The sequence below is a fragment of the Netta rufina genome, assembly GCF_964035555.1.
Source record: "Netta rufina genome assembly, chromosome: 1".
Classification (NCBI taxonomy): domain Eukaryota; kingdom Metazoa; phylum Chordata; class Aves; order Anseriformes; family Anatidae; genus Netta; species Netta rufina.
This window is the reverse complement of record NC_140123.1, coordinates 146151696-146172659: the sequence shown is the minus strand read 5'-3', so window position 1 is coordinate 146172659 and position 20964 is coordinate 146151696. Positions and strand designations below refer to the sequence as shown.

General features: G+C 37.1%; 1 protein-coding gene across 4 annotated transcripts in view; it reads left to right on the top strand.

The window, feature by feature from the left end:
- The window catches only part of DGKI (diacylglycerol kinase iota), a 174806-nt gene that overhangs the window by 52662 nt on the left and 101180 nt on the right, over positions 1-20964 (top strand). For 2 of the 4 annotated variants that reach the window (XM_084303471.1, XM_084303473.1), the window contains exons 5-12: positions 1350-1406; positions 3080-3145; positions 6987-7058; positions 7604-7720; positions 13628-13702; positions 14403-14498; positions 15496-15578; positions 17878-17938. In XM_084303471.1, coding sequence (XP_084159597.1) covers positions 1350-1406; positions 3080-3145; positions 6987-7058; positions 7604-7720; positions 13628-13702; positions 14403-14498; positions 15496-15578; positions 17878-17938 — 627 coding nt within the window. Of the gene's footprint in view, positions 1-1349; positions 1407-3079; positions 3146-6986; positions 7059-7603; positions 7721-13225; positions 13322-13627; positions 13703-14402; positions 14499-15495; positions 15579-17877; positions 17939-20964 lie in introns of all 4 variants that reach the window. The other 2 variants (XM_084303474.1, XM_084303472.1) reach the window with 2 other exon arrangements.

Below are 20964 nucleotides of genomic sequence, written 5' to 3'. Positions count from 1 at the left end.
GTCATTCATTTTTTTCTTTTTCCTCCCTTGAGCTATAATTTTGAAGGCCATGATTATATGAGAATAAAAACTTATTTCTGTGGGAAGTAGGAGGTTGTGTTCAAAACTGGGGAACTCGATCCTTCTACTTCCATAAAAAAAGCATGGTTGTGTAGTATCCTTAAGAGTTTTACTCTTCAAAGAGTAGTCATCTTAAGTTTGAATCCATTCAATTTAGTGAATTCATTTATCCTTTGGCCTTTTCTCCTGGCTCTTTCCCTTCTTCAAAATATATTATAAATATGTCTATGTATATATATATTCCCCTGCTTACATTTCTGTTGATTTTCTTTTCTCAAAAGATCATAAAATCATAGAATGATTTGGGTTTGGGTTGGAAGGGACCTTTAAAGGTCATCTAGTTCCAAAGCTCCACCATAGGCAGGGAAACCTCCCACTAGACCAGGTTGCTCAAAGCCGCATCCAGTCTGACTTTGGTCACTTCCAGGGATGGCACATTCCAAACTTCTTTGGGCAACCTGCTCCAGTGCCTCCTCCCTGCCCCCACCCCCTATCCCTCAGCAAAGAATTTCTTTCTAAACTCTAATCTAAATCTACTGTATTACTTTAAAAATCATTATCCCTTGTCTTATAATTACAGTCACTAGTAAATTATTTAGGATTTTCTCATCAGATTCCCTTGTTAATTATTCTATGCCTTTTCTTTTTGACTTCCTAAAAAGTTCTTCTCTCCATTGAAGTTCCTGCTGTCCTCTTTCTGCCTTTCCTCTCCCATCTGAAGGAGACAATACCACTGCATGAGACAGTATTATATTCCCCAAGTGGCTTGTGATTGGGGATTGAGTGGATAAAAGCAGCCTGATCTAAACAAAAGGTAGAAATTTAGGATAATGTACACTTCCCCCCCCCCCCGTAAATTAGGATGATTTTTGCACAGAACTTATTTATAAAGGCATAACGCTGGGATGTGCAAAAAGGTCTTAAAGAGTTAGATTTCCAGATCCTATAAACTTCTGAGAACTTAAATACACTTTGGTTGCAAATGACATTCTTCAGGAAAAAAACACAGATGAAATGGTTGCCTTCTTGGCAAGGGAGAGATGGTTTAAATAATGGAACTGAGAAGGCAGCCGTAGCTTTAATGAAGGTGAGGGCTTTGTAGAGATTTAGCAAGGAGTATTATTTTGGCATGTGAAGAGATTTTCTGACATCCAGGTAAGTTACTTTCTTCAACTAGTGAAATAAATATTTTAATAGGTAACAATTACTTTGGAAGTGTGGACTAGATCAACATATTGGAATAACCTCTCAGCTCATTTTCAGTTCTAACACCTTTATTTCAATGCCAGATTAATTTTCGCTGCAAACCAACTTTCCGAGAAGGGGGTTCCAGGTCTCCAAGAGAGGTAAGTAATGGACAAATGATGGTTGCTTTTCATTTGATTTGTGGGCTGATTCACCTGGTGTGGAGCTGCAGCAGTGCTTCTAGATTCAGAGGAGTCTTAGAGTATTGATTTCCTGTGGGACCTGTTCTTCACCCCAGAATAAATGTAAAATGAATTCTAGCTGAATCGCTACATTACTTATACTGACAGGAACCACTTTGTCTTTCTGCTGTCTCTTTTCCCATTCACTCAGCCATTCTCTCTCTCTCTTTTTTTTTTTTTTTTTTCTTTTTTCTTTTTGTAGCATTTCATTTTTCTTTCTGACCTTTTTAGGTCCCTTTTTAGGACCCTGAATTAGTATTTTGGCTTTTCTGTGCTTTCCTAAACTTCCACTGAACATTTCCCTCATCATTATTATTATTTTCTTTAAAGCAACTTGAGTGTTCAAAGGTTTTTGTTAGTCAAAATATCATTCTAAAACCCCATGGTTTGCATCCAACTACTGTATGAATTCAGCTCCCTTTAAGGTACTGGGTATTTACTGTTCTTACATCTGTTTTTATAGCTATATTTATATATTTTTTACAGAGTTGGAAGTCAGTGGTTCCAAAAGAAAACAAAACAAATGAATAAAAAGCCCTAATCCCCAAACCCCTCAACAACAAAACCACCACCAACAAAAAAGGATAGTTGTTGAAACTTATTTACACATTAGATTGTGGTGGTGGTTTTTGTTGTTGTTTTTGTTTGATTGTTTTAATTAAAGAGGGAATAAAAAACAAAACAAAAAAAACCAACAACAACAAAACAAACAAACAAACAAACAAACAAACAAAAACCCACAACCCTTACTGCTATAGTTGTTTTGGCTGCTAGTCTGGTATGATGGAAGCCCTTTTTCCATGAGTAATCACAGTACAGAAGAAGACTTGGAAGTGACTTCTGTTGCTTGTTCTGTTTCATTTTTGGTAGCTATGGGGGAGAAATATAATGCAACTTGTTTAAGAAAGAACCACTGTTCATCTTCATTTCCCCAAAAGCAGAGATGGGGAAACTCAGAGACTCTCCTCCTCTTTCTTTGGTAGGATCATGTCACAGCTTGCTCTTAGTAGAGGTAGCTCTGTTCCCTGCCACGTGAGTTCTGCTGTGCAGGCTGGCATAACAGCAGGGCACAAGTGAGGCTCCTTCTAACACCCTTGCCTGCACAGGAGCACTGCAATCCTGCACATCCTCCATTCTCTTGCCCACCTCTTGATGCCATCCAGGGTGTAAAGACTCCAGACTACTTCACTGACTTGCAATATTTTTGCCTTTTAAGGGTGTATTTCCAAGTAAAATATAACAAGGCCCTGTGTTGTGGCTAAATACATTGGCCTTTTGGTCCTTCTGTGCTCTTTATTTAGGTACTGCTTATTTTCATGTAATGTGCTTTCTTCTTTTTATAGGAGGACAACAAAGAAGTAGTTCTGGACACACTTTGACATGGATAAATAACCCTGTCTTGTCCTTTTGCTTCATGTAGTTTTGATTGTCTCTGAGGTTTTCAAGGGGGGATTACTGCATTTTACTCCAGAAATGACTGGGGGGAAGGGACCCTTTCTTTGATGTCTGTAAATCAATTTCACATAGGTGGTACCTTCTGAATGCAAGCTGCCATCACTTTCTGTAACATTTTCCTTGTCCTTCTCATGCAGAACTTTGTCCGACATCACTGGGTGCACAGGCGGAGACAGGAGGGGAAATGTAAGCAGTGTGGAAAGGTAAGACTGCCCATGCAGCACAAACACAACTCTGGGCACATATGCTTTCAGGGTAGTCAGTAGCTACTTCCCGTCATGGAATTTTTTCTTTGCTAAATACTTAACCTCTCTTAAGCAGAAAATGACAAGACTGATGTGTTGAGTGGTAGCAGCCCTGATTCACGCATGGTAAGAGAAAAGGCAGTTACACCTATGCAGGAATGAGCATATCCTATGAACTGGACCATTGTGCTGCACTGGCTAATGAAAATGATGAGGAAGAAGTCAGTGGCTCCTTGAGTTTTTTTTTTTTTCTTGGTTAAATCAACCCTGTGCCAATATTGCGCTCTTATAGTACTATTCTCTGCACCAAAATTGTGATTGCATATTTTTTTCAGGCTTCTGGGAAAAAAAAAAAAAAAAAGGCTGTTGCTTTCTGTCAGCAGACTAGGATTTGTGAGACTGCTTCACATTCATTATTGATGTGGCAAAACAAAAATTTGTTTCCAAAAAGCTATTAAAAGGAGTAAGAAGAGCCTTATCTCCTGAGGACATTTCTTCTGAAATTTTATGAACCTCTGAAATTTGGTGAGAGATATTTAAATAACACAGGGATTTGATTTTCTTTCTCTAGCACTGTTTTATGTTTTTGTTTCCATCTTACCATCAACTGGTAAGAAAGATTGTGTCTAATCTCCATGGCGTGGCACTTTAGTCAGAAGAAATCAGATTTGTATCTGAATGCTGGTGTAGATTATTAGTTGCGGCAAGGCACACCATACAAACATGGTACCCTTTTATAAAAAGTGACATGTGAACAGTGCAAGGAGGCACTTCACAGGCAGCATTTGTATAGCATGCCATCTCTGCCATTCTACATTGGATCTCCCCTAACGGCATTTGGATTTCATTTTACAAGGGGAGTTTTTGCTGTCTGTTACATCAAGACCTGTGCTGGTTACATGAATGTGGCCAGTGTAACCAGTCTGTCCTAAAATTCCTATCAGTCGTTACTGGTGGGGGGAAGTTCAGAAGGAATTGTATTTTTCTGCAGATGTCATGATAAAGAGGTTAAAAGAGGTTAGAGGATATAGCCAAAATATGTTGGAGCTATGGAACCCTATGTGCTATGTATGTGTGTGTGAGTGCCTTTATTAATGGGGGCTTTGATCCCCAATTATTTACGCAGATTGTAATAACCAGTTCAGTCTGGGGATTCAGGTGCTCTTTTCCTCCGAATGTGTTTCCTCTGGTATGCACAAATATTTACTTACACAGGAACAATTCACAGCAAGGAATTTCATATGTTGCACAGAAATTGATTGCCAGTGAATCAGGGCTAATCAGGTACTGATAGGCTGATATTCTCACAAAGTTTTTCTCAGTGAGGAAAGGAGGAAGAGTGAATTTTTGGTGGAGTATGGGGTCCCACAATGTTTCAACCTAATAGTCCACATCAAATCTCACTGTGACCTGTAGTACATCACTTTATTTCATCACTTTCTTTATTTGAAAATTTAGCTTTCAAATAATTACTATCTTACTTCAAACACGTATCTTTAGGAAGAATTAGTTCATATTTTTAATGCAAGTTGAGGGTGAAAAGTGTTTCATTGTTACTTACCATTAATATGTTTTTATTGCTGTATCATTTTCTCTTATGACTCCCTAAAAGACAAATAGTTTACTGAATAAATGAAAAGCAGTCCACCCAGAACCAGACAAGCTGCTCAGTCAGTCCATGTGCTTAAAATATATCATTGATGGGCTGAGGAATTAATGTCCTGAATTTTAGGTTTTTTAGTATAGATTTTGGGAGATGATTTCTCTCCTGCTTGTTACAGACCAGAACAAAACTAAACATTTCATGACCATGAGAGGATGATTATTTTTAATACTTTGGGACAAGAAAGAGTAAGATTTGTAAGAAACAGTAAGAAGCACTAGACTAAGTGAATAAGAATAAAGTGCTTTGTCCAGTTTCAGCACTTGTCATACATACTATCTCTCTGTTTGCTCTTGTGCAATGGAAATGCTTTTGTACTGAATAGAAGATTGGATCTGCCCAGGCAGAAGCAGCTGGATGGCTTGTCTTTGTGAAGCCATTTAGACATGATCTGTTACTAAACTCGAACATACTAAATCATCCCCATTATGAAGAACCTGCTCTTTGAGTTTCTCTGAATTTAAGACCTTAGATACCAGGGTAAGGATTTAAAAAAAATTCTAGACAGAAGTGGCGTAAGTTAAAAGTTTAGGGACTTGTCCTAAGTTAGTGGTGTGGTCTATCTGGCAAGTTGGTTTGAATACACACTGGGGACACCTGAAGAACTAGCTGAAATGTATATTTCTGCATAGCAGGTAGATGGGGAGAACCTCCTCCCCATCAGTGCACTGATAGGGCTGTCCTCAGCTCCTGCTTATGGACAGACTGTAGCTCAGTCTTGCAGCTGACAAGAGCGTTGTACCTCTGGATGAGTTTTTGGTTGTTTATTTCTCCTTGCTCTGTTTGTCATTGTCAAGCATACCATTAGTGTCCTAATAGTCTCATTTTTCCTGCATGTATCTGTCTTGCATATATTCATCTAATTCCACAGCAGCTAGGACCTTAATTATGGATGCAGTGAAGAAACGTCCTTCTAGATGTTACTAAATCAGATTACTATAATTCTTTTCCTTGGGTCTTGGATATTGACCAGCATGTGGGAAATTTAGGTAGTACTGTTTATCAAAAAGAAAACTGACTCATAACCTCACGACCTGATAGAGAGACTTTCAATTAGGCAGAAAATTCTGGGTACTGAAAGGCTACTTAATGTGGTAAAGAAAGGCCTGATAAAAGACAGAGAAAAAAGGATCCAGACAACTGCAAATTGAAATAAATCTAGACTTAACATTGAAGGTGTCTATGACAAACTGTTCAGTGGAGTGCTGGACATTAACCCAGATCAACTCTTTTTCAGGTTAAATAAGCTCTAAGTGAACACAAATTTTTAGGCTATAACTCTAGTTACACTTTGTCACCTGTGTTATGTGCAAGAAGAGTATATTTGACCCAATGGTCTTTTCCAGACTTAGAATTTAGAGGAAAAAAATACATCTGCTGAAATAGCATTCTACAAAATTAAACTCTTCTGTAGGAGAATAAAATCTCATATTTGATGATAATGTTTTTTTTTTTTTTTTTTTTTTTTCTCTTTAAACCTATAGAAATATACATATAAATAACTTTTTTATTTGAATTAGACTTTTTTTTTTTTTGAGTTGACTAAAAGGATTTTGATCTGAGTCAGCTTAATAAAACAGTAAACTTAATTTCCCAAATGAAACATTTCCAGACGGACAACATAGTTGATTCAACTGTGCATTAAAAAAAAATAAATAATAACAATAATAAAAAAAAACATTTTTTAAATATATATATATATTTAGGAAAAAAAAGACTGCAATGAAAGAATGTTCTGTTCCACAGAAAATCTGAATCTTAGTCATATCTCTAGAAACCCATTAAAATAGTCATTCCTTGTCTGTTTCTTCTTCTTCCTTTCCCTGTTTAACTCTACAATTTTAAAAATGCAGTAAAATGTTTCTGTCTCTAAAGATTGGGGGGAGGGTGGGGATGAGGGAGTGAGATAGAGAGATAGAGGAGTGCGCACATGCCTTAGCTGAAGAACCTTCTCTATGAATCCTGTTATTATTATATCCCTACAAAATCATTTTGATGGTTAAGAGCTTGGAGGCTGGACCAAAGTATCTGACTGCACTGAACTGATTTAGCCTATCAGTTTCCCAACAAGAGCTTAAGTTGTAAATTTTGTTGTAGTCAGGAGGAATTTAATTCTTTTTCTCCTGTTTGTTGTAGGGCTTTCAGCAGAAGTTCTCCTTCCATAGTAAAGAGATTGTGGCCATCAGTTGTTCCTGGTGCAAGCTGGCGGTAAGTGGACAGTATTCAAGGCAAGTGGTAGCAGCTTCACTGAGTGGCCTCAAAGCAATTAATTCTGTTTGTCCCTGCTTTCAGGGTTCCTTCTCTCAGTGAATCACCCCCAGTTTTGCCATTTCTTTTCCTTTTGCTCAAAACCACCATAATTTTAGCTGATTAACACATGAATCCTTCCAGGAGAAGAGTCTTGCTGCCCAGTGTAGTCACTGGCTACCTACCATCAACACAACACTGCTGCCAGCTCAAAGAGTCAAAGGGATTTTAATACATTTAGCACTGTCAGGATGGTTTATGAGCTTTAATCTTTGTTTATCTATGTAGGAGAGATTTTTTTTTCCCCATTGGTATAAACCATGGCTAAGAAAGGTGATCTTTAGTTTTATGTTCTTAAAGCTCCTAGGATTTGGGGGTGAACTTGAGGATGACACAATTGGGAGCATTGGTCCAGTTTTCTCAGTGTCATTTTCTTCTTCCTCTCCATGCTTCTCCTTTGTCTTTCGTGACCTCCTTATTGACGGTACTCATTTGCTTCTCTCCAGTTTCACAACAAAGTCACCTGCTTCATGCTACATCACATTGAGGAGCCGTGTTCCCTGGGGGCTCACGCAGCTGTCATTGTGCCTCCCACCTGGATCATTAAGGTGAAGAAACCTCAGGTAACTGCATGCTGCTGTCTGTTTCTGAAGCTGTATGGCTGTACAGGGCCAGCCTGGCTTCGGCACTCAGTAGTCCTCCACTAAGGCATGCTTATTCAACCTTGTCTCTCTCCCTGATACCCAGCATACATCCATGGTGACTATGAACCCGTATCCTCCTTCCCTTCCATCTAGCCATCAGTAGGTTTCCCTCTTTGGGTTGATTACCAGCAAACATGACTTTTGTTCTTAGCAATGCAGCTCAGGTTTGTTCCTCTTAACTGTGACTTCAGCTAGCATACTGCAAGAAATACACTGTGTTGGAGGTCAAGCATGCTCCATTAAATAGAGCTGAGCAAATACAGGGAAAAACTGTTAACAAACATTCACTTGAACTGCAGTAAGAATTCACTGTAACTGATCTGACATGCCTCTGAATTTTTCATCAAAGAACTCTTAAACAATCATGTCTTATTCACATCAGCTTACTGCTAGCAGTAAGCCCACACGCTCATTTAGTTGCAGGTAAAAAGGACAAGAGTTCAAAGCTTTGCAATGGATGTGATATGTTTTAGAGAGGTTAATTCACTAATCAACACAATAGGGAGAGAAGGTATCCAAAAGAGAACTGGCCAAAAATTAAAAGGGGAGTTCTGTCATGGAAGACATAGGTGGTGGTTGTAGTTGTTTTGATTCCAGGTAGAACTGAAAGAAACAGACAAACACACACTGAACAAAAGCAACTTTCATACACTTTTTGGTATAGTGTCTTACAAAAACAGGAAGATTATTGAATTTGTTATATAATTTCTAGCTTACTAACCCTCCTCCTTCCCCCCCCCCCCCCCTTTTTTTGTGAGCCAACAGTACACTACTGTTACCTTTATTTATAAACAAAATCAGGAAGAGGTTATTAAAAACAACAAATACTAATTTTAATAAAAAGAAAATAAACTAATAAAAACAATATTATCCATATTTGAACTAATTAAGAAGCCTTTCTTTAATCTTTTAAGCTTTTATTTTGGTCTATTTTATTTATTTTGGGGGTTTCTATTAATTTTTGCTTGTTTTTTTTTTTTTTTTTTTTTTTTTTGCATTTTTTATTTTGCATTTGTATTATTTTTATATTAAAAAATACACTTGTAGTTTTCTCCTGATTTGATGGTTGCCCAAAGAAGGATAATTTTCTTAGAATATTTTTAGACAGTTTGCTTTCTTGTCCATTATTTTTTCAGAAAAGTTCAAAAGAGGAAATTATCTAGTTAATTATAATTCATGGGGAAAAAAGTACTTTAAATGCATGTTTTAAAAGTTAGGCTTAATGAAAATATCTATTAGTTCTGTCTGCCTGAGTCATGAATGGAAAGGAAGTACTTCAGTCCAATTTTCCCTCCCATCATGTGTCAAGTCTTTGAAATTCATGGTCAGTAGCATGCAAAAATCTTACCTTGAATAACTGAGGCCTTAGATAAATTGGAATGATACGTAGCACAGAGAATAGGCAAGTTTCCACAACATTTCTGAACAACAATACCCAGTGCAGTATTAGTTTTGTGGAATGCATCTGTTGCTGTGGAAAATATTAATACATCTTTCAGATGCATCTTTAGATTTTTGGCAGAAATCTTGTTTGCTTTTACTCTTATTTTATTATCATTATTATTTTAGGAAGTTTTCTTTCCTCCTGCTGTTTCTGGCCAGCTCTACTTCTGTGTACTGTGACCCCTTTAACCCTATATGTGTGTTTGGTGAACACTATGGTTGCATTCAATCCACATAATACAAACACAATATTCAAGTTTTTGTAAATTCAGATAGTAAATAAGTATGTGTAATGAGCAATCTGTTTTTCACATAATTCCATAATTGGAGTAAATTTGGCTAGAAGCTTTTTGGTTATAAATTATTTTCTCAGCTCTAATTAACTACTCATATTGATCACGGGCAACTCCTGAAGTGAATTCCCTACTCATGAAGCTGATTTTAGTCGTGCCTTCATCCTTTTTATTGTTTTTTAGTTTCAAGCAAATAAGGTGGCTTTTTTTTTTTTTTTTTTAGCAAATCCTTGTCCTGATTTTTGATTTTTCTTTTTACTGCTACAAAAAATGTTTTCACATGCTTAGCTACAACATGGGTCACCACCTTTCAGATATTGGACTTGAATAAAGAGCATACTCCCCTTCTGATTACCAGCAATGTTGTAGTAGTAAAACTTGATGTAACTGGTTAAGGATAAATCTTTGCTTATACCCTTAACTTTCTAAGCGGGGAGTTTTTGCTGCTTGCAAGCAATTGATTGCAAGAACAAGAATATTACAAATGGTTCAAATAGTTCTGGGATAGGTGGTAGCCCTGTCTGTAATGACCCATTTTCATAAATGGAAAATTCCCGGTACTGATTTCATTTTATTCAGAATGTGAGCCAATTCCGTAATGCCTTTACTGATTTCCAGTATTTATGTACTGTGTTAGCAGCACTTTGATACCACCTCTGATTTCCTGGGGTTCAAATCAATTCTGTCTTCTAGTCTGTGAAAGCTGTCAACCCTATTGACCTGTCACATTTTGTTATAAGTCAGGCTTGGTAGTGCAAGTGGTGTTAGTGCTAGGAATAGACTATCTGTGCGTATGCTCTGGGAGAAAAGAAGACAATGAGAAGGTGTACATCTGGCTGATGAACTTAATAATTCCATCTCTCTTCTGTTTGGGAAGGCAAAGGCAGTAACTGTAAGATTCCATTTTATTTTATTTTATTATTTTATTTTTCCTCTTCAAGGTGAGTAAACATATTTTCTCCTTCTACTCCTCCTTCAAGGACCTTCAAAAAGTGTTAGTGAATCTTTATACTTCTGAGTTTATTTCTTTCCTCAATTGCTGGCTACAGCTGTCTTGCCCGACTGCAGTTTGTGAACAACCAGAAGATGGTCAAGATTGACCTTCTCAGAAGCTGTTAATTGTTTACATCATTTGAAGCCCAACATGTCAAAAGCCTTTGAAAGTGAAGACTTAAATGTTGCAAAGGAAAAGGTTGAATGGGTTCATTAAATCTGCTCAAGATAGTCTGTGGCCCTCACACCAACCAATACCATGCAAGGACTCTAATTCTTTTGTTCATTTAGCTAAGCTTGCTTAGAACTATAGTGACCATGCAATAATACCAAAAATCTCTCTTTGAAGATGGCCAAACTGACATCCACAAAGGAGAGGTTTCCTCTCTAGATGCAAGTTAGGATTTACTTATGGTGCACAGTTAAAGGTATGCTTTGCTATCAAGTATTATGCTGAATAACGTTATATGTTTGTAAAAATACTCATCACCTTGTTATGTGGACAAGGTAGTACACATCCATTTCTTCAGTTCCATGTGTGAAGACTGATGATTACTCTTGGCTGTTATTCTGCATGTTTGCAAAGAGAACCTGCATATGTTTAATCAGCTTTTTGCCTTTCGTCTGCTATAGATGTGCAGTTATCATTATTATAACAAAGATTTAGGTTCTCTTAACACTATATACATAAGCATGCTAAAAAAAAAGAAAAGCAAAATAACATAGTTGTGTGGTAACATATGTTATTGCTTTTTGAGTGTAGAAATGAAAAAAATATTATGATGGAGGCTTAGACTAAAACCCTTTCTGTAATATAGTTGTATGCCTCTTCCCAACCCAACCATAGGCAAGAAAAGTGTTATGCTATGATGGGATTTAATGACAATTACACTTAAACAGTCTTTAAATTATTTGTTGAAGTAGGCAATACTTTGTTGAACTATCTTTACTCTTTCCAGAAGAATTTCACTGGCCTTAAGTCCATCTATTGTGGAGGCAGAATAACATGTACAGTCCTTCAAGTGGTACAGTTAAGTACTTTCCTGACATAATACCTGACTTGAGTTACAGGCTATGATTTGCCCGTAGAGTTCACTGCACATTACCAATAAGATAAGTATTTTAAATTTTACACCGGGAGAGACTGGAGCACAAGGAAAAGTCTTGATATGCCCATGACCTTTCAGCAGGTAGCTGGGAAGATATAACTGTGGATAGACTAATCTCTCATCTGTCCTATTTTGCCCCACTTCAGGGAGGATCCTTTAACAGAAATCAGCTGAGAAAATAGGCCAAGAACCCTACTGCTTGCGGCTGCCTGTTGGAGCTCTGAGGCCAATGTACTGTACCTTTATACTGATATAAAGACTTTTGTCTACCTTCAGTCTGACTCCTATGTAGGGCAATGAAAGACTATGAAGGTGATACTGTCCATCCACTTCTGTGGTCAGTGCAGTCTTCATGATTTATCATGTTTTCAAGATCACTTGGTATCAGAGTAGGGAAGAATAAGAATGCCTTCTTAGATAGTTTCTCAAACTATGACATAAAAGGGCAAATACCAAGGAATTGCTTTGCTGAGCCATATTTTCTTCAGTATTTTCAGTAAGCAATGAGGCACGAATACATCAATGTCCACAAGAAAAGTTGGGAGGTGACAAAAAGTTTGGGACCTTTTGCTCTACAGCAGGCTTCTCTTGGTCTGGTTGAAAAAGAAGAGGATAGTGTCTTTAGCGATTTAAATTAACTGTTAATGTTTCCACGTTTCAGAGAAGCCAGGAAACACTAACTTCTGCATCTGATGTGTTGTACTGGGGTTTTGAAATTCTGGAAGTAGCTGTTAGGTATACCAAGAGAGAATCTAGTACCTTTTCTTATTAACATAATGGCATTACTGCTTAGTGAACAGGATTAAGTAGGGACATATCACTACTTACAGGCTTGGTGATCTCTGATCATTAATTTCTTTTGAATACACTTTTGAATAACATTGGGACAGAAATTAACTTCTGGATGAGCTGAGTGATCTTGCTTCCCTCTTGAAGCCAGAAAAAATCAATTAACTTTCTTTTAATTTCCTGTGTTACTTTCTTTCCTAGTAATGCATAGACTAAGAGCTGAAATACTTGGGAAATATTTACGTTATTTCCTATAATACAAAATCTCATTCATATGGAAAAGGAAAGGTTTTCGTGCTGATATGATATCAGGTAATACATTTTAAGGAAAAACAATAATTCCTTTTTTGGTATGTTCTTATCAACCAGAAGACCTTTATGGTTCAGTGTTATTAAGTAGGCTATTACCAACCTGGATTAGCTGCAGTTTTTTTTAGTTTCTGCAAAAATGCAAGCAATTTTGCATTCCATCCCCTCCCTCTCCCTGTGGTTCAGTGATATTATTTAAACCAAGCAAACAAACAAAAACCACAAATCCTTAAATGTTAACAGGTCACACTGTTCCTCACCAGATGATCACACAAGCTTCCTGACAAGCTGGAACTATCTCTGCAGTGCCAGCATCATACACCATAGTGCCTATGTTATGTTGAGTCATAGTGGTTGCCAGTGCTAAAACTTGCTTTCTTTCCTAAAAAAAACAAAAAAAAACAAAAAAAAAATCAAAAACCAAAACACACACAAAAAAACATGAAAAATATCTCATTTATCATGTTTTTTATTACATCTTTATGCAGGTGGTCTCCATACCAGGAGACGAGCCTGATTGGGCAGGAGACTGGAGCCCCGAAGGGGAAATGGGCGTCTCCTACCCCTATTGGGAGGGTTGGCAGGTACAACATGTGGTGTTATGTGAGTCTATGGGAGCATCTGATCTTTTTCCCCCCTCACAGCGTGGGAAAGTTTCCAGTTCCAAAGCACCAGTCTGGTCTCCGTGTGTGGCTTTCTCCATAAACGGTGGTGTGGAAGTGTAAAGCATGCAGCGCATGTGATTTAAATCTTGAGCATGAGCCAAATACTCTTATCATTCTCCAAGTGGACATGCATGGAAGAGCTTCATAAAGGGGCTCTGTCTGTGCCTGTCTTCTCAATTTTGTTTTGCTTTTCATGTGTTTTGTTTTTTTTTTTCTTTGACATAGAACTCATTAAAGACTTCAACGCGACGAAAGAAGAGAACATCTTTTAAAAGAAAAGCCAGCAAAAGAGGCAATGAAGTAAGTATTTCAGAGCTTTGAAAATCAGTCTCCTTTTATTTGAATATATAAATGCAGATTTTAAAGTTTTTTTTTTTTTTACTTTTTTTTTTATATATATATATTTAAAAAATATTATTTTTTACTGCAAAATTTCATATTACTGAATATGTTGTGAGAAAAGACATATTTTGTCAAAAACTCATGAGAAGTCTCTTATTTGCTGAATTAATTTTTTCAAGAAACAACATAGCAGACTCCAGGACTACCACCAGACTAATGAAACAGTATTCCCTTGGGGTGTAAAAGACTCAGCTTAGTCACCTGGTTTCAACTAGGTGGAACAGGATTGTAAAAATGGGGTTGTGAAATCCATGGTGAGTGTATTGACTGCAAGGGTCTCAGTTTGGGGGTGGTTTGCAGGTCCAGTTGGAGAATGTCTCCCTTGGTTGATCTCCAGTTGGAGATATTCTGCTTGTGTGAAATTTGACGTTGGGCCACAGAGAAAAAAATCATACTAATGGTCCTATGGTTAGGTTTACTTATTTTCTTACTAAATTGTCTTAGCTGGATACATTTAGTCTCAGCTGAGCACCATATTATCATGGCTATGCTGCTTCCAACACCCAAAGTAGTTTTGGGTCTTCTGCATGTGTTATGCCAGGGAAGTTTACCCATTATGTAGCTTTTACTAAAGTTATTTCTTGCTTCTGTTTCTTAGGATAACAAAGGTCGGCCATTTGTGATAAAGCCTATCTCCTCTCCACTCATGAAACCATTGCTGGTTTTTGTCAATCCAAAAAGTGGAGGGAACCAGGTAAGGTTTAGTCTAATAAGTGTTTCTGCAGATAAGAATAGTTCTCAGTCCATTATGAATAAGAACTCTATGCAACTGAATTGCAGTCTCCTAAAAGAAGTGCTTGCTGTTGAATGCCCATTATACCTCCATCTAATTCTATTGAAGTGGAAGGAAAGGATACTTGAACATATGAGCAGTTGTCTCAAGCCGAAAGGAATCTGAAGTATTATTTTGGAAGTTTTCAGAACTCAACTTTCCACAGAAATTTTAGATTCCTGGTGAACGGTCTTAGACTTCTTTTATGCAAAATATGATGTAATTTTATGAGGAAAGCCCAATGAATGTGAAATGCCACATTGTTATGGCATTTAATAAATCACTTCTGTTCCTGTAGTATACCTTATAGAACCAGGTGATATTTCGGTGAAAGGTTGACCAATCTGCACTAAGTTGAGGGAGCAGTGGTGCAGCTACTGCCCACAGAGTCCTTGGTTTCTGCTTCACAAGATAGTAGAAGCTTACAGTTATAAGTGTTCATGGTGGTGATGGAGGATGTCGAAGAAGCATAATTGCTTGGATGTTGGGTAGGACACTGTTCACTGTGGTGACTTTGCCTGCAAGCTTTTTCATCGTTTTGCTGTCATGGATTGCAGGCTGAGGCTGAGTGGGATAACAGAGGTTTATAGTTGCATGTGGTCAGAGGTAGAACAGGTTTCTGTAGGAAATGAATCTTTGGTCTGAACCCGAGTTCTTGTTCTTGCGAACTGTTAGTGATCTGTGTGGTTAAATTCAATTTATATGTATACATGTGCACCCTGCATGAATTATTGGGTCTCTATTGGGGGGTCATCGGCTACACCACTTTTTATTTTGTATTTTTATTGGTTTATTTTTGCATTATAAAGCACAGAGGAAGGAAAAGCAGTCCAAATATAGTGAATAATGAGCACTATTAATTCTAATAATCATTATACAATTCATAATTTCCCTTCCTTTAATTTTTCTCTTTTCCCAGGGCACCAAGATTCTCCAAACGTTTATGTGGTATTTGAATCCACGCCAAGTCTTTGATCTCTCTCAGGAAGGGCCAAAAGATGCGTAAGTCCTCAAGCACTCACCATGTGAACCATAATTCTTTTTATATCAGGAAAGCAGATGAACATCTAACTTGGATAGATTGGTAGACTAATGATGCTGATATATGTTATCTAGAATCAGAGTTTCAGAGTATAGTTAAGCCCTTAAAATGACTTCAGATAAGGTCCTTAATCATGTGAATGAAAATGACAAGGCTTGGGGGTCTTAACACTTGTTTTAAATACCTATGAGGAAGCTACTGAGAAGACAGAGCCTGACCCTTTACAGCAGCATGGCAGGAGGGGCAAGAAACAGTGGACAAATTGTCAAAAGAGATGCTTGAAATGAGAGGGGATCCATCTGGATATAATGAAAGACTTTTTCACTGTGGGGACGGTTACCCATTGGAATAGGTTCTCTTCATATGAGGAGATTTTTGAGCCCCAGCTTGATGAAACCCTGAGAAACATGGTCTGATCTGTGTTGACTCTGCTTTGAGCTGGAGCTGAACTAGAAGTTCCTTCAAACTCAAATTATCTATGACAAGTTAGTAGGTTATCTGTTAAATAGGAGGTTACTTCTATTACATTTTTTCTGTTGTGTTGTCTGCAAATTCCATCCTCATGTATAAAGATGTATATCTAAATAAATATGTATATACATATGTGGAGACAACCAATTGGAGTTGATGTTCTGGTATTGTGGGTGAAGGAAAATATTCAAGAAAAGGTAGTTCATATGAAACAAGATGGGGATGGTATATACACCATTCTAATAGATGTATGAGAGGTATGGCAGCTTGGTTATTGAGATACAATCTTTTACATTTGTCAAGGAGCACCCTCTATTGGCCAGATTTTGATTGTTGTTCCTTTTGTTAAATGACTTGGGAGTGCCCACAGCAAGTGACAGAAGCAGAGATAAAGGATGCTACATGATCTCCTGTTCATATTGTAAGCAGATACATAGATGATGTTTTAAGAATTCTGTCTACAAGAGAAGAAGGACAAACCTGTAGAAGGCTATCCTTTAATACAAAATCATGTATTAGGAAAACATCATTGAATCTTGTTCATAGTTACAGCTTTAAAATGTACATCAGAGCACCAACTGAAGGCAATTGCACAGGTGACCAGATTCATATATTTGAAGTAGGGAGTTCACTCAACAGTACACTATGCCTAAATCTCAGTAGAGTCTATGTGCTGTGGATCCCACAATGCCTGACCATTGACTAGTGGCTGATCATTATGAAGGGGTGAAGCTGCTTTTATATTCCCATAGATGACAGCAGCATGCAACTATCTTCCCTTTGCTGACTATCTGATGCTGCTTATCTGGGCAGTGGTTGAAGGGTGAGTGTCCCTCAGGAGGACCTGTCTTTAAAGGGGTGATTCTCACTGCTAAAAGTTATTTGAGATAATTTTTATTTGAGATAATGATTTTTGCTTTACTTAACTATCTGTTCAGTGATATTTTGACAACCTAGGCAGCACAAAAGGACACTGATAATTTAAAATCATATATTTACCTATATGAATGGACCAAGTGTTTGCTATTCATACTTCTAAAGCACTCATTTTTATTTATTTTTTTCCTGCTGAAACACCTGCCTCTGTTCTCATGATGTACAGAAGCATTCAAGTAGATTTATGGTTTTCAGAGTTGTGTAATGGAGTTAAAGGAGAATTAGATCCTCAGTTCACTATGTCTCTACCTGTGAATGTATCCCCTCCACTGGGAGATGTTTAATTAGGCCTCTCTTTCACACAACTGATAGAACAGGCCTTTTTTGGCTTTCCTTTTGGTATCTTATATCAGATAGCCAGAGAAGGAGCTCTGTTAGGTGATATTGCCTTCCATGGTATTAAAGAAATACAATTATCAGTTGAAGGAGCTGTCATGCTCTAAACGCTTCAGAAATAGAGCTCAGCATGCCCTGATGAGAAACACTATGTTTGGTTTAAAAACCCCAATGTTTACATTTGTTGCCTTAGGATAAGAGGACAATGCAAGGTGTTATCATCTCCAGAGGGAGAAGAGCATCTGGCCTTTCAGACTACATGTTCCCATGTTAAACAGATAAAATACTTCTCAGGAGGGGTTGTCTAGCTGTGAAAGAAGGCCTCATCTCATTTTTTTAAATTTTATTTTTCTACCTCCACTCTATGCCACTGATAATATTCTAGAGAGAAATAAGTGGCTGATAAACTGTCACTCAGCAAAATGCATAAATATTACTTGCATTGTTCTATTGACTTTTTTGTTTTTTTCACTTTTTTTTTTTTTTTTTTTTTTTTTTTTTCCCTCTCTCGACCAGGCTGGAGCTGTACAGAAAAGTGCCAAACCTGCGGATCCTGGCCTGTGGTGGGGATGGGACGGTAGGTGACCAGTGCCTGGCAGTCCTTTGGTCATTGCCGAGAGATGAAAGGGGTCACAGTCATGGGTTTCCCACCTTGTGGTGCCTGCAGAGCTAGATAACCTACCTTACATTTATTAAATCTACTAATTTTTTTTTTTTTGTCTTTTCTATGTGATCTGGCCTGCTTAGTGATGGGGCTATATCATTCTGTCCTAATGTCCTAGGTTCTGTCTGCTTTACGCATTAAGATTTGGCAACGCTTACAAAATAAAGACCTTCTTTGTTGGCTTTCTCTTAATATTTGCACAGATCTGAGGATCTAACAGGTTAAATTAGTGTCTGGGGGTCATTAAATCTTAACTTCTGTCATGTTCTGCTGTTGTCTTCATGATGTCTAAGTACTGTCAAATGGGGTCTCTGTGCCTCAAGTTTCCTCACTTTCTTTAAAAATTCACTGTGAGGAAGTGGTCATACTATCAGCCTGGAATCTGGAAGATTTAGGTTCAGTAGTTTCCTTGCCATTGATTGCTATGTGTTCTTGGATAAGTGAGTAGGATCAGATCTTTAAAGAATTTAGGCACCTTCAGATGAGGACAGGCTCTTGCAGTTTTGGGGCCTGGAGGCCAAGAGTAATAATGAAGTAATTACAACTGTGTTAATCTTGCCAGTACTTAAGAATATTATAAATCTCACTCTGTGCCACCGAGTGTCAAAATACAGTTGAAAAACTGACCTTTAGTCTCTGTGAAGCTCAGTTCCCCAGACATAACATTTGATAATACTCATAACCATATAGATATAACCATAACCATATAGATATAATACTCATAACCACATAGATATAATATTCATAACCATATAAAATGCATTTCTGGCTGAAAGGTACAATGGTTGGCCAGGATATATAAATATAAATATATATATAAGAAGATATTTAGGGCACCTAAACAGATTATTATTATTTTTTTAATATATATATAATTTTTGGTTTTATTTATTTTTTTTTGTTTTTAATAAGTGAGCCGAACCTGCTCTGAAACACTCTCTGCTTGAATTTCTGGGGAAAGCTTCTGTTCAGCTTCTGTGGGTTCTTTTAAACCCCCAGATGTAAAGGTTATTAATTCTAGTGCTTCCCCTGAAAGAATAAAGAAAAAATGTGATTTGAATGCCATCTTTCTGGTACCTGGGACAATAAGATATTACTGTCACTGAACTGGGAACACTCCTTGAAAAACCTGTGAGGTATTACTGCAAAAAAAGAGGTATTAGCTGCAAAAAAGAGAGGTTTTCAGTCTGTTTCTGAAAGTGTTTGCAGTTGCTGTCTGAGGAAGCCAGAATTTTAATAGGAGGAAAACCTTATTTTTTCTGAAAAAATTAAAATAGAAATTAATACAACTATATTGAATCTTAGCATCCTGGTTTTTCTTCACTGAGCATTGCAAGCAACAGGGGGCAGCACCTTCTCATTAGTATGAGCAGCGCTCGACTATTACCTTTGCTGCTTCTCAGTTTGAAGCAAATTAATATCTAGCTATTCCCAAAGCCATTACATCTAGAAATGAGAAATCTGGCTCAAATGGACTTAGTGAATATTCAATGAGACCAGATGTTATCTTGCATTATTGAGGTGAGTCAGAACTTATTGTAACTTTTCCATTATCGCTACTTGTTGTTCCTTTCTAGGGTGTAAGCTTTCAAAGCAGTCAGGAGCTTTCCTTTTAGAGTGAAGTGATACTCTTTTTCATCATTGACTATAAAACATCTTTGATGTTTTATAAAACAAGGTTTAGAAATGACCTCAAATTAAAGAGCAATGTTGTAAATATAAATTAGTAATTTGAAGTTTCTGTTTATCAGTTACAAGCATTTACAAAAGTGGTTGGTATTTGTAACGTTACCTGTCCCAGTGTGAGATGGAGGTGCAGATGTATGGATTAAGTCAGTGACAATGACAAAGGGCTCTTCAAATAGTTCTGGAATTATATAAGTCTCTACTCTCTCCCATTCTCAATACCAGAGGACTTATTTTTTGGAAGGTTACTTACCTCTGACAATCTGGTAAGATTTGAAATCACAGAAATAATAGTTGGAAGAAGAGAAGTCCTTTCCAGGTGAAGTCAGTAGTTTCATGTCTTTTTAAAACCTTACATTTTCAGTAGTGATGGCATCTTTGAACACTGGTATCAGGAAAAATATATATATATATTTTTCCCCTTATATTTATCTGCTTTTTTTTTTTTTTTTTTTTTTTTTAATAATCATTATTTAAAATGCACCCCATATTCTTTTAACTTTTTTTTTTTTTTTAAAGTTGAGAATTAACCTAAGTAATGGTGCTATTTTCTTAGAGCAAGAATTTCAGTCATAAAAAGCTTGAGAATATTTTCAGCAACACTCCTTTCACTGATGGAAATTACCTTTTAAAGAAAACAAAACATTTATGGTACTTTGTTCCTTTTAGCCAGATTTGTATTGAAAAGTTTTATGTAGTCCTGAACAGGGGAAGAGAGAGAATCAGCTTTCTAAAATAACCAATGGCTTATGGTGCAAAAGATCCAGACTCATTTTTCCAACCCACAGTGGTCAGTCCTCAGCATTATAGTTTAGCTCATCTTTTATCAAGACAAGTCCTGTATCAATATATATATTTATATTATGTTTTGCTCACAGTGAAATAATTCAGCACTAAGGTATGAATTATCTGGGGAATGGGAGACCTCTGGGTGAATCAGTGCTTGAGCTGACTGGGACCTTTTATTCCAGGACATGCTCTGAGATGCCATGCTGCTCTAAAGCATCTCTTGAGTCTTCTTTCATGGCAGTTCTCAAAGTTTTAGTTTCCTTTAGCGTAAGGGTAATTTAAAATATTTTGCTTGAGCTGTCCATATTATTCCTAACTCATTGTTAATCACTCTTCATTAATTTTAACTTACTATATTTTTAAGAAAAATTTTAGGCAGCCTTAAAAATACGTGGCATGATTCTATGTGCTATTATTTCTTAAGAATAGCAACTTCTCTATTGACATTCCTTAGAATCTCTGTG